We start from the raw sequence: 12145 nt of genomic DNA, 5'->3' as shown, positions 1-12145 counted from the left end.
CTCACCGGGACTTTCCAACTGTCTGACTTCACTCACCAGGATTTGTCTTTGCCTAACCTCCAATTACGACTTTTCCAATCAAGTATCTGGTCAACTTTGACCTATTTGACTCTTTTTCACATCAAATTGGTTAAACATTGATCAGAGGAGAATTGCACCAACAATCTCTCCAATCGGACGATTGCACCTGTAATCTCCATATATTTTCAAATATCGAAACTCAAACATTAAAACTCAAATTTGAGCCAACTCAAATTTAGTTAACCCGATTAATCTGACACAGGGGATATTGTACCAACAGAGAAAAACCTTAATGTTGACTTGATCGAAGAAACCAACAAAAATTTCTAAATTAAGATTAAAATAATTTTAATTGTTGGACTCATGTATTATTATATATTTCTAACTCTATTTTATATGATGTATTTGTACTGTGTTAATTTTATTTATAAAAAAATAAAATTATCATTGAGGGATTCAATCGACCGACCGAATAAAAGATTTAGTCCATCGATGATCCAGATAGATAAATATAGAAAGATTCAAATCACTGTAAAGAAAAGAATCTAAGTTCAATAAACTGATCAAGGGATCAGTCGTCCTCTTTATTTGTACGAGTATACTCCTTTTCTAATAGTTTTCAAAAAGAATTTTAATAGATTTCTCATCATAAAGGGATAAAAAATCACAGACCATGAAATAGTAATGAACTACGAACTAAATTTAAAAAATAACTTATTTTGTTATATGTTTGTCTTATCTTTATTCCGCTACACCTTCACTTTAATTCAAGTTTTTAACAAAAGCAAAAAAATAAATAAATGTTTAAACAAAATGAGATTCACTAGCCATCCTCTCTTGTCTTTTTCCAACAAGCTCCCGGGACTAGATAAAGTAATAAAATATTCATATTATCATCTAAATACTCATAATTTAATCCCTAAATATGACAAATTTATAAAAAATTCCGTAAGATCAATCACACCCAAAATTAGACAATAAAACTAACCAAATTTATTATAATTTTTTTCCATCTCTTTCCAACAAATTCTGTAATAGAATTCTCAATGATTAAATGGCAAATACAACTCCAGTTTACCTCTAAGTTTTATCAGATTTGAAAGGAAGAGTAGATGTTGTCTATGAACATTTATAAACAGATCAGATCTATCAATCAACCAGCAACTTCCCATAAAAAATATTCAGCAGCTTGCCACAGCTTCAGAAAAAGCTATTAAGCATTTCATTGACAACAAAGCTTATTCGTAATGTTCAGCCAAAACGTAAGAATCAAGAATAAGCAGCATTAATACAACTGTCCAGAAACAAGTTATTAGACATTAAGATTTAGTCGGTCATAATTTACATACAGTGCAGGAAATACAGATGTTCTTAACATGACTAAAGCAAACCAAATAGTAAAGCACACATCGATCCTACAGTATTAGTAAGCCGCTACAAAATATGCCATTAAGCGATTGACTAAGGATTATTAGCAATTATATCATCAACTACAGGTCAATCTCGTTGAAGTGCTTCTGCCTATACCTACCTGTAGTAAGCCTGCTGATAGCCTGGTGCCAGCCCGTTGTTGTAACCCCCAAAGGTGCAATTCTGGTATGCACCATAGGTCGGGTAACTCATTGGCGGTGAAGGATATGATGCCCCGAGTGGAACGTGGGCAATTTCTTCAGCTGGATATCCATACGACTCCCTGATAGCCGGTGGACTCCTGCTGCCGTAGACTGCATGTCCCGTTGGACGATCATAAGGATAAGAGGGTGGAGCAGGGTATGTGGCATGGGCAGAGGGAGATCGCGCATAAGCAGGAGCAGCAGGGAAAGAGGAAACACATGCATTGATTGTAGTGCGACCAGCCTTGGCAGGAGGCATTGGTCCACCATGGTTGGCTCGTGTTCGCTTGTTGGCAGGACCAGAGCCGGAACCAGGGCTAGATACAGCAGGTTTTTTCTTCTCCACCTTCACCTTCTCCAATGTTTCGAGTTGCTTCTGAAGGCTCTCTAGTGGAAACTCAGATTCAAGATTGTGATCTTGAATGCATTTAATTGCAGCCCGAATAGCTGACTGTTCTTTCCTGCTTGTGTTATTCTGCAGAAGAACAGAATGAGCATCACTAGCTTCTAGATAAATGCATTAAATTAGGCAAGCTACGAACGATATGAAGTTTCTTTTCAAGCCATTATAAAGCTCCATATCCTATATGTTGCAAGATTTGCAAAATGGCCCACACAAAAATAAACATAATAATATAATATGATATAGATGATAAAATATTATCATTCAACATAATTATCTGAAGCTATTTGGAATAGAACGGACTAGAAATCTACTGGTCGATTATACATACTAAACTTTAACAAAAAGGTAACTATAAAATTAACTCATACCACAACCTGCCCACAGGCGTTGGTTTCCTCTGATGTTGATGTTGATTTCTTCAAATCTTTGAGGAAGGATTGTATCAGTGAAGTAGGGGGGAATTTGTCCTGGAGGCTAGCCTCATAGGCAAAGTTTATAGCATCTAATTGATGCCCCTTATCAATTAATTCTTCTATGATATCTGTAAATTAAAAAATAGTTTTTCAGTTCAAACATCTGAGACAAAATAACCTTCAATTAGAAGGACCACAGTTGCAATACCCATCACGGTTAATTGTTGATTTTTCATATTGAACCTTGCCAAAGCAGGATATGCATATACAATGTAGTTTTAAAATTTTTCAAGATCCAACCCAATTGTAAATTTGAAGTTCCAAAATAATGATAATAATAAGAAGAAAGAGGAATAAAAAATATTCTTCAAGAAGGCAATATAGATATCAATTTCCATCCCTAACACTCAGGGCCACCTTCAAAGAAGTTACAAGCAACCCAGGAAAAAAAAGGTTAAAATTTCAATCAACAAGGGTTTAAACACAATGGCTCCATCATAACATCTGTGAGAGAGAGAGAGGCATGCATTTTAATGCAACATTTATCAAATCAAATGATAGAAGAAAAAATTCCATCATTACAAGAACCAAATAAAGAAAGGCTGGATAACACATCCTACATTTGCCATTAAGTTAGTCATGACTGTCCAGGCTTCTGCATCAAACTAAACCCAATTATTCATGTCTATATAAGAATAACATGTTTTACATAGTACTATGAATGAATGAAGATGAGCTCAGAAAGTGACAAAACTTAAAATCTTCATCAATCCTCTTTGAACAAGCAGATTCAAACATCGCCTAAATCCCATTCCATTAAACATATTCACTTGTTTCCTGGCATCTCATTGCAGCAAAGCAGTAGTTGACAGATGAAAAGAATTAAAAAAAAAAATTGCCACAAAAAGTTACTTATTGAAGATAATAGTTACAATCAATGTCAATAAAGCATGAGTTCCTAGAAGATAAATCTTATCCACATTGATAACGGTTATGATGTGAAGAAAGTAAACTAAGATCAGAATTGACCACATAGTCATGCACTTCCTATACCTCTGGAAATCACACTGCATCAAAGGGTCTATGGCAACGCTAGTGAATATAGTTAGCTTCTAATCCTACTTCTGCTGTGATCCGTACTTGATAAACTACATATTGAATCACTAAATCATAATTATTAAATCTCAAAGTAACAACGAAAGGTATGAAAGATAAAAAGTAGAATGCACCTTCCATACTATCCTCGAGTCCTAGTGAAATAGCAAGCTTGGGCATTTGCCTCCGCCAAGCAAAACTGATCACGAGCTTCCTGTATAGGTTCTTGTCATTCTTATCTATGATTCCAAAAGTCACCACGTGCTGGAGAAATGTGTGCGCATCTGGTGGCTTTACATTCTCATATCCCCCACGCTGCTCCAGCCCCTCCTTCCACGCCTTTGCCATCTCTTCAGCCCGTTTCCTTATGCACCGAGTGACCAATGGCCTGGTCGATCCCAGCTCTGGATCAGCCAAAACTGGCACCAAAGACTCCAAAATTAGCACGCACGCCCAACCAAGATCATTAGGTGATTTCACGGTCCTATTATCCAGAGGGAAGACAACGGAGATCGCGTCCAACACGAATTTGGCAGGATCAATGCAATCCGCAAGGGACAATGGAAGTTCCGGCCGAAGAAGCTCCAGCTCCTTCCTTTTGGCAACCACGAAATCGATGAAGCCAGCAAAATCCATTTTTGTACACAAAGACCGCAACTTTCCAGCCAGATCGTGCTCCTCGACCTTCGAAGAAGCAACTGCGAGGGCCTCAACGGCGGCCACGCGGCGCTCTTCGAGCTTGGCGAGTGCAAGGTCCACGGCGCTGCCAATGGACAGCTCGCGGTGACCGAGGGAATCGAGGGCGTGCTGGGTGGAGGCATCGAGGGACTGGCGCTTGGATCGGAGGGCCTCGGACCTGCTCTCGAGGCCTCGTTCTAGGGTAGAGAAATGGTCTGACAGCTCCTTCCACAGCACTGTGCAGCAGCTGATGAGCTCCTGCTGCCTCTCTAACTGCTTGAAGCTCTCCTGGACCAGAGAGCTCGGGATGGCGGACGCCGCCTCAGATCCCATCTCCGGTCCTTCCGAATCGCTCTTGCACCACGATCTCTGCCCTTTTCCCCGAGGAAGAGTAGATTGAGGAATCAACCCAAACCCTAGACTGGAAAGGAAAAGGGAAAGGGCAAGAGAAGGGAGGAAATCGAGAAACAGAAGACAATTAAAAAAAAAAAAAAGGAGGGACCAGAGGAGGCACGTAGTACTGCAGACATATAGGCCAATGAAAAATCGACACGCAGCTTATCTCACTGTAAAGCCTCAAAGCGGAGTAGGTTAAAGCCTGGTGAGACTCAATAAAATAATGTGGATTGTGGAGAGCACCATCAACCATGACCGCGGTGCGAGTATCGGCGAGTCAGCGGACTCAAATCCTGAGCTCGACAAATCACGCATAACGACCAATCATGCGATGGATAAGGCGAATATGCGCTATTTATTTATTCGATTTTTTACACATTCAAATTTGTTATTATATTTTAATCTTAAGAAAAAAATATATAATTAATTTAATTTAAAGCATTTTTAAGAGAACTTGTATAAAAGTCTCTTTGATCGTATTTTAATTATATTTTGTCACGAAAATCCTCAAACTTAGAATGATTTTTATTCAATAATATTGTCATTAATCAACTAAATCTATATCCATACGTAGAATCGACCATGGGCACAAAGCTCCTCTTGTTTATATCTCAAGTATTTTATTTTATTAAAAAATATGCATTGTAAAAATCACCAAGTACAAAGGCCATGCCGGCCAAACTAAATGCACAATTTTAATTTTGTCCATGAACTTTCGTATTTATCTAAGTTTAGCTCTTGCAGGGACTTATTATTTTGTAGCAAAATAAATTTCACTTTGCTCCGCCAATTTTCTTATTTACTAATGGAGTTTACTACATGGCAACTTCTTGCTCAGGGCGAAATGAGAAAAAAAAAGTTCTCTTAATTATAGATAGGAGACAAAACTGAGGAAAAAAAATGGAGGGCTCATCTAAGAAAACGAAAAATGACAAGGAGCAAAAGTAATAAATAGTTACTTAGCTTTCTTCGCCACATCTACGGTTGGATCGTATATAAAGGCTTTTACATCGACAGACAGGGATGCAGCGTCATTTAACTATATGGCTCCGTGGCAAAGGCTTCTTGTTCTCGTGGTCGCCGTCGCCGTCGCCTTACCGGTATTTTCGATGGCGGCGGACATAATGGTCGGCGGATCAACGGATGGGTGGCGTCCGGGAGTCAACTACACGGAGTGGGCGGAAGGCATGGAGTTCATAGTCGGCGACAGACTCGGTCAGATCGAAAACTACACACTGCTGAAAATTAGAGCGATGGATTGATTACAAAGGAGATTAAATTTCATTAGATTTGCAGTTTTCAGTTACCCCGCCGGGCTTCACAACGTGATCGCAGTGGACGAGGAAGCGTTCCGTTCCTGCAGCGCGCCGGCAGGAGCCAATGCGCTCGTCAGCGGCCACGACGCGGTCAGCCTCAACAGCTCGGGGAGGAAGTGGTACGTGTGCGGCAAGGCCGACCACTGCAGCAAGGGCCAGAGGCTCCTCATCGACGTCATGCCCCTCGTCACCGTCTATTCCACTTCCACCTCCGCACGCACAGACCCTCGCTCTGCATTTACGGCTCTCATCTCAGCAGTGCTCCTCTTCATCATGCCATGAGCTTCTTCTTCTTCGGATTGATTTCTTTTCAAACAAACAAACAAAAAAACAATAGCTATTACAATTTACAATTGCTGTTAAAGAAAAGAACAGAACGATGTTATTGTATTTGATCCGGTGCGAGATCAAGAGATAGGCTGACTTAGCAAATTAAAGTAATCACGACTCGGATGGACTTGACTTGAGCTCTTCCAAAAGTGACCGACTTAACCCAAGCTCGCTTTGATTTGACTCGTGCTCGGTTTGACTTAATATTCCGCTCAGCTTTTGATTTAGCCTGTGCCCCGTGATCTCTACCATCTCCTCCATATAGTATTAGTTTACCATCCTTAGCTTGGAGTGTCAGTTCAGTAAGGAACCCTGCTTTTCCCACAAACAGGGTGATGTGAAGCTTGGCAAAGGGAAATGGTCCTAACCCAATGCGTAAAGCAAGGAAAAAAGGTATAAAACTCGGCAAACAGAGGGATTTGGGAGGACAACATTTAGGTCGATGGAGATGATGGTGCAATTAGCCGCAAAGCCGCCTCGCAAGTATTTGGATTTCGACCCCCAGTGCACTTGGACTCAGGATGAGAATAGCAAGGTCCTAATTGTCGATATCCCAGGTACTGTCTGAAAGAAACCATTTCTTATTTGTTGTGTGTGGTGGTGTATTCATAGATTTTTTACTTGGATTTAAGGATTCAAGAAGGAACAATTGACCATTCTCATCGATACTCGCCGAAAACTAGAGATTAAGGGTGAGCGGTACATTGAAGGCGGCCAATTGACTCGATTTAACAAGCACTTGCTCGCCCCAAAACATTGCGATATCGAGAACATTAGAGCCACATTCGATGTGGACAATGGGCTTCTATGCGTGACATTGCCGAGATCAGCCTCTCACCGCTCTTTTGGAGTCGATGACATTAAAGACAAGAATGAATTCAGAACATCGGTTTTCTCTCGCTATAATTTGAAGAAGATGTTTGAGAGTTTGTGTAAAAAATTGTGCGTAAAGATTGATGTAAAGGAGTATAGTGACAGTGTACCAAAGTCTCAAACAAAGAAAGAATAATGGAGGAATAATATAAAACTAAATCTAAGATTCAAATGATAAGCAATTCAGACATATATGAGGTTGTTTGTAATGAAATTTGAGAGATTGTTTTAATCCAAAGTATCCAACTCTTGGAATCATTAATCTCGAAGGCTAATAGTTCTAGGGGTGGTATAACGTATTATACAGAAATTTTATAACATATCGTATATCATACAAAAAAAAAAAAATTATGATATTTGAAAAATATATATTGATACCATGTCTAAATTCCGATATAACAAAACTTCAATATACGGAATTTTGGTATGATTAAATTCATACTGTTCATATCAAAATTGTTTGATATTTTGGTACTTTCGATATATCAAAATTATAAAAGAAAAAAAATTATATTTGCCAAGTGCATATTCCCCATCAAAAATTATTTGATATCAAACTCACCAGAAATAACAATGATACTGTACTAGACTTAACAATATAGATCTTTGAATTCTACACACGTGAGCACATAAAGAGTTTGATTTCGAGTCTCGAGTCAAAAGTTAAGCACCATTGAAACTAATGTTAATGATATGAAATTTAACCATACTGAAAATTCGATATATTGAAGTTTCGATATACCAAAATTTTAGTACGACATCGGCATATATATTTCAAATACCAAAATTTTTAGTATACAGTATAATATAAAAATTTTGGTACGTTATGGTATGCCATCCCTATTAAAAAAAAATAGATCCGCTACCTTAACGATCCCCTAGTGTCGGCTCCACAGATATAGAGAAAGGTAAATGTAGGTACGCAGGACATAGGCATATGATGGGGTAAACTCCAGGTCGTCAGTTCTTGAGAATCGATCCCTACTTATTACGCTAGAGATGTTATACGTTCATAGTCCACGTGACACCCTAGAGTCATACCACCCCTATTCAAGATATAACTAAATGGATGAGTTTGAAACAAATGAGCTCTTGTAAGCTATCCTGACACAATGGTCTGTTGAATGTAGAAACTTAAAATTTTCTAAGGAACTACTGACCTAGAGTTTATCCCACCATACGCCCAATATCAATATTGTTGATTATTATCTCTAATTGGCAGACTTAATTGTAAATTGTGCATAAGTACAGATCGAACCCATTAAAATGATCTAACTTAGGGTTATTGGATTTTGATTATTGGATGTAGATTTTGTATGTGTAAAATCTATTGTCTCATATCTATTATCATCTATGGGCTGAAAATAAATATCTATTATAAATAGGGTTGGTCCTCAAAGGTTTAGGGGTTTTAATTTTGACAGAGCTTTTGATTCCTCATTGACCAAAATCTTTTCGGCGCCGTCATCCCAAGCCCCTTAGAAGACATTATTTTTCTTTCCGCTGTATCTTCTTCCAAAGGATTATTTCTGGACGACACTAAAGACAAGGATGACTCCTCAATCAGGTTCTTTGTTATATTTGTTTATGTATTTATTTTCTTATATCATGTTCATGATGAAACGAAGATCCATGCTCATATGTTTTTATATTTCCTATATACAAATTCTTATACAGTTCTTAGAATTCATGCGGTTTAGGTGTTTTACAAGAACTATCAATTGGTATCAGAGCTAAATTCTGTTTCGTCGTTTTCATTGGCAATAAAATTTAATGTTTTTGTTGATTTATTGTTTGTATGATAGATCAAGTTTTTCCTAGTTAATACAAATTTTTGATCGTCGACAATCATATAAGAGAAAACTAAGATAGACTTGTTTTTTCAAATTTTTCATGTTTCTACGAAGAATACGAAGAATGCTGAAAATCATCACTGTTTAACATAATTTTAGATAAAATTATGATGATTCAATCGATTGTTTTGGTCAAGCAATCGATTGTTTTAGTCGAGCAATCGATTGCCGAGTCTAAAATTTTAAATAGAAATAATTGACATTCAATTAATTAATAGTCTTAAATTCGTGACTATGTCAATTTTAATCTATTAGTTTGATTTTAATAGTTTAATATTATTTTTTAATTAATTAAGTTTTTTGTAACGTTTCTGTATGAAATAGTAAAAAAAAAAACTTTTAATTGAAACAGGATTCGAAAAGAGAAAACAAAACGAAACGATATGTTTCGTTGAAACATAAAAGAAACCAGATAAAACGTAATTTTTCATGCGTAAAAAAAAATATTACATTAAGTACTTTTTCTTTTACGTAGAAATAATTAAGAAATTAAATAATATTAAATAATATTATTTAATAATAAAACTTAGGGACATTTTAATTTTTTAAGGGAAAGTTTATATATATATATATATAATCACATATAATAGATTTTCAGATCGATTGAGATAATCGATTGGATCCAATTGATTACCATAACATATCAATCGATTAATAAACTTAATGTCATATTATTAAAGTTGATTAAGTAATTTCAGTTTGAATTAAGTTTCTAAAGTTTTCTTGGATCTATCTACATAATATGCTACTAAGTTGAACTAATGTGTCGGCTTAAAGGATGACACTTTAGGTAGGTTTAGTACATTTTGTTTGGTAGACATATATCTATGCTAAAAGTAATCGGCCCAAAATAAGATTACTTTTATGCCAGATATATGTATAAAGTAGCTTATAACTATGGAACAAAATATTATTTAATTCAGATCATACACAAAATATGTCAGCCCACAGGAACACATATTATGTGGCCAATTAAGATTGTTGTGAGTTATGAACCAAAATATAATTCATATAAAGTATCATATTATACACACAATGGGTCGTCCAAAGGAAGACATATTATATGACTAATTAAAATTTGAGTTATATTAGAGAGTATCGCTAACAAATAATGTGTCGGCCTAAAGGAAAGTACATTATGTTGTACTTGGTATCTCATAAAGAGTTTATTTAAATACATTTAAAATTTTATTTTATTTGCATAATTTTATGTTACTTATATGTTCTTGGATTTAGTTAAATCATGAGCTTAAATAAATTTCTCTTTAATTTCAGTACAATCTGTAATTGCTAGCATTAATAACATCCTAAAACTAACTGGTTCAAATTTTGCTGAATAAGAATGTGTGATCGTAGTCTTAGGCTACATGAACTTAGACTATGCATTAAGGAATGGTCGTTCTGCACCTCTGACCAGTGGTAGCACTATAGAGCATAGAGCTAAATTTCAGCTATGAGATAAATCAAATCATGAAGCTTTCCATACTGGCACCAACAAAGGCCTCAATAACAGAGGGAGGAGATGTTAGGAGTTTCTTGGACTAATTAACAGACTGATTCACCTCAAATGAAAATGTCGAGACTACCACACTTCTTATGAAGTTGGTAACCATGCGGTATAATGGTAAAAGAAACATAAAGGAGTACATTATGGAGATGCCCAATATAGCAACATGTCTGAAAACACTAAAACACAATATGTCTGAGGGTATGTTAGTGTATTTCATCTTGATATCTCTGCCTACACGGTTCACTCCTTTTAAGATATCGTATACTACTCAAAAGGAAAAGTGGACATTGAATAAGCTCATAGCTCAATGAGTGCAAGAGGAAGGGAGACTAAAGATTGAGACATTTGAGAGTGCTCACTTAGTATCTGGTTCTCCAAGTGCGAGCAAGAAACGAAAGAGGATCAATAACAAAGGAAAAGGAAAATAAACTGTAGATTTTGGGAGTTTTCTTAATTTTGTTAGTTTGGAAGTCAATTTAGCTATTGTACCCATGACACTTGGTGGATAGATACCGGTGCTACTACTCAAGTGTTAATATGCAGGATTGTCTCAGGAGTCGACTTCCGCTTGATGGTGAAAGATACATCTATACAGGAAATGGAAAGAAGGCTAAAGTTGAGTCGATTGGTGTTTTTAGGCATTGTTTAGGAACCAATGTTTTTCTGGATTTAGAAAATACATTTATTGTACCGTCTTTTCGATAAAATTTAATTTCAATTTCTTGCTGGGATAAATCAGGTTATTCTTGTTCATTTAGAAATAGAATTTTTAGTATTTTCTTTAATTTTGTGTTGCTTTGCAATGGTTCCTTGGTTGATAAGCTTTATAAATTGAACACTTTTACTCCTACGGTTTGTTGGAGCAATCCCAATGGTTCGTGCGACCATGTGTTTTGATGTTTGGACAAAGGATTTAAGCTAGTTTCACCTCTGTATTTGATATGTATATATGAGTGTGCAGGTTTACAGGATATACATATGACTCAGCTTGATGGTTTCAGGTCTGGTGAAGGATGGAGCATCCAAGGGACCGTGGACAAAGCAACAAGGACAAGGGCCGAGGGACGTGACTTCGAGGCATATGTGAAGGATAACATTGGGGATGAGCCACGAGCTTGGATGCATCCGAGGAACGAGAGCCAAAGGAAGTAGGCTTGAAGGCAAGAGGTCAAGGTTGCAATGAAGAAGAATCAAGTGAGTCGTAAGGGTGAGGGTCTGAGTGTTGAGAGACTGTACTCGGGGTATCGGTCGACTGATGGAAATGGCAGTCGATTGGTACAGTCGACTGGACAGTCGACTGGGAGTGAATAGAATGCTTATGTTCGCTCAGCCAATGTGGAGCAGTCGACTAGTATCGAGCCGTTGAGTTGTAACGGTCGAATCTCCACAGAGGGCAGTCGACTGACACTTTCACCAATCGACTGGTAGCCGGAGTTTTCCAACCTGTAGCCTATATAACCAAGACTTTAGAGCTTGGTTAAGGTTGACGAAATAGAGGTGGTTAACCCTAATTAGTAGTCAACAAGTACTCAAGAGTTCTTTGTAGTCCAAGAGGTCTTGGTGAATGTTGTGGTAAGGTTTCTCCACCCACAAGGAGGCTTGAGCTAGCCGGAGTTTGCCGAGGACTAATCCATTGACGAA

The 12145-nt window shown here is 37.2% G+C and overlaps 3 protein-coding genes across 5 annotated transcripts; 2 read left to right on the top strand and 1 right to left on the bottom strand.

Moving 5' to 3' along the window:
- Nucleotides 1–1322: 1322 nt before the first annotated feature.
- Nucleotides 1323–4687, bottom strand: LOC122056257 (FRIGIDA-like protein 4a). 3 transcript variants are annotated; one of them, XM_042618128.1, is made up of 3 exons: nt 3683–4687; nt 2409–2581; nt 1323–2109 (listed from the first exon to the last, which is right to left on the bottom strand). In XM_042618128.1, exons 1-3 carry the CDS (start codon nt 4557–4559, stop codon nt 1549–1551), a joined length of 1611 nt encoding a protein of 536 aa, XP_042474062.1. In that variant the 5' UTR covers nt 4560–4687; the 3' UTR covers nt 1323–1548. The 3 variants fall into 3 exon arrangements, with proteins under 3 accessions (XP_042474062.1, XP_042474063.1, XP_042474064.1); XM_042618129.1 differs by having other exon boundaries at nt 2412–2581; XM_042618130.1 differs by having other exon boundaries at nt 2415–2581.
- A 978-nt stretch (nt 4688–5665) lies between these two features.
- LOC121968163 (blue copper protein 1b-like) lies at nt 5666–6242 on the top strand. Its single transcript, XM_042518643.1, has 2 exons — nt 5666–5837; nt 5919–6242. The coding sequence occupies exons 1-2, from the start codon at nt 5666–5668 to the stop codon at nt 6218–6220; spliced, it is 474 nt and encodes a 157-aa protein (XP_042374577.1). The 3' UTR covers nt 6221–6242.
- Nucleotides 6243–6641: 399 nt separating this feature from the next.
- On the top strand, nt 6642–7324 carry LOC121968162 (17.6 kDa class I heat shock protein-like). The gene is made up of 2 exons (XM_042518642.1): nt 6642–6825; nt 6901–7324. The coding sequence occupies exons 1-2, from the start codon at nt 6711–6713 to the stop codon at nt 7275–7277; spliced, it is 492 nt and encodes a 163-aa protein (XP_042374576.1). The 5' UTR covers nt 6642–6710; the 3' UTR covers nt 7278–7324.
- Nucleotides 7325–12145: the final 4821 nt, after the last annotated feature.

This window comes from Zingiber officinale, chromosome 3B, assembly GCF_018446385.1.
Source record: "Zingiber officinale cultivar Zhangliang chromosome 3B, Zo_v1.1, whole genome shotgun sequence".
Taxonomy (NCBI): Eukaryota; Viridiplantae; Streptophyta; class Magnoliopsida; order Zingiberales; family Zingiberaceae; genus Zingiber; species Zingiber officinale.
The sequence above is the reverse complement of the archived record's forward strand: the minus strand, read 5'-3'. Positions and strand labels throughout refer to the sequence as shown.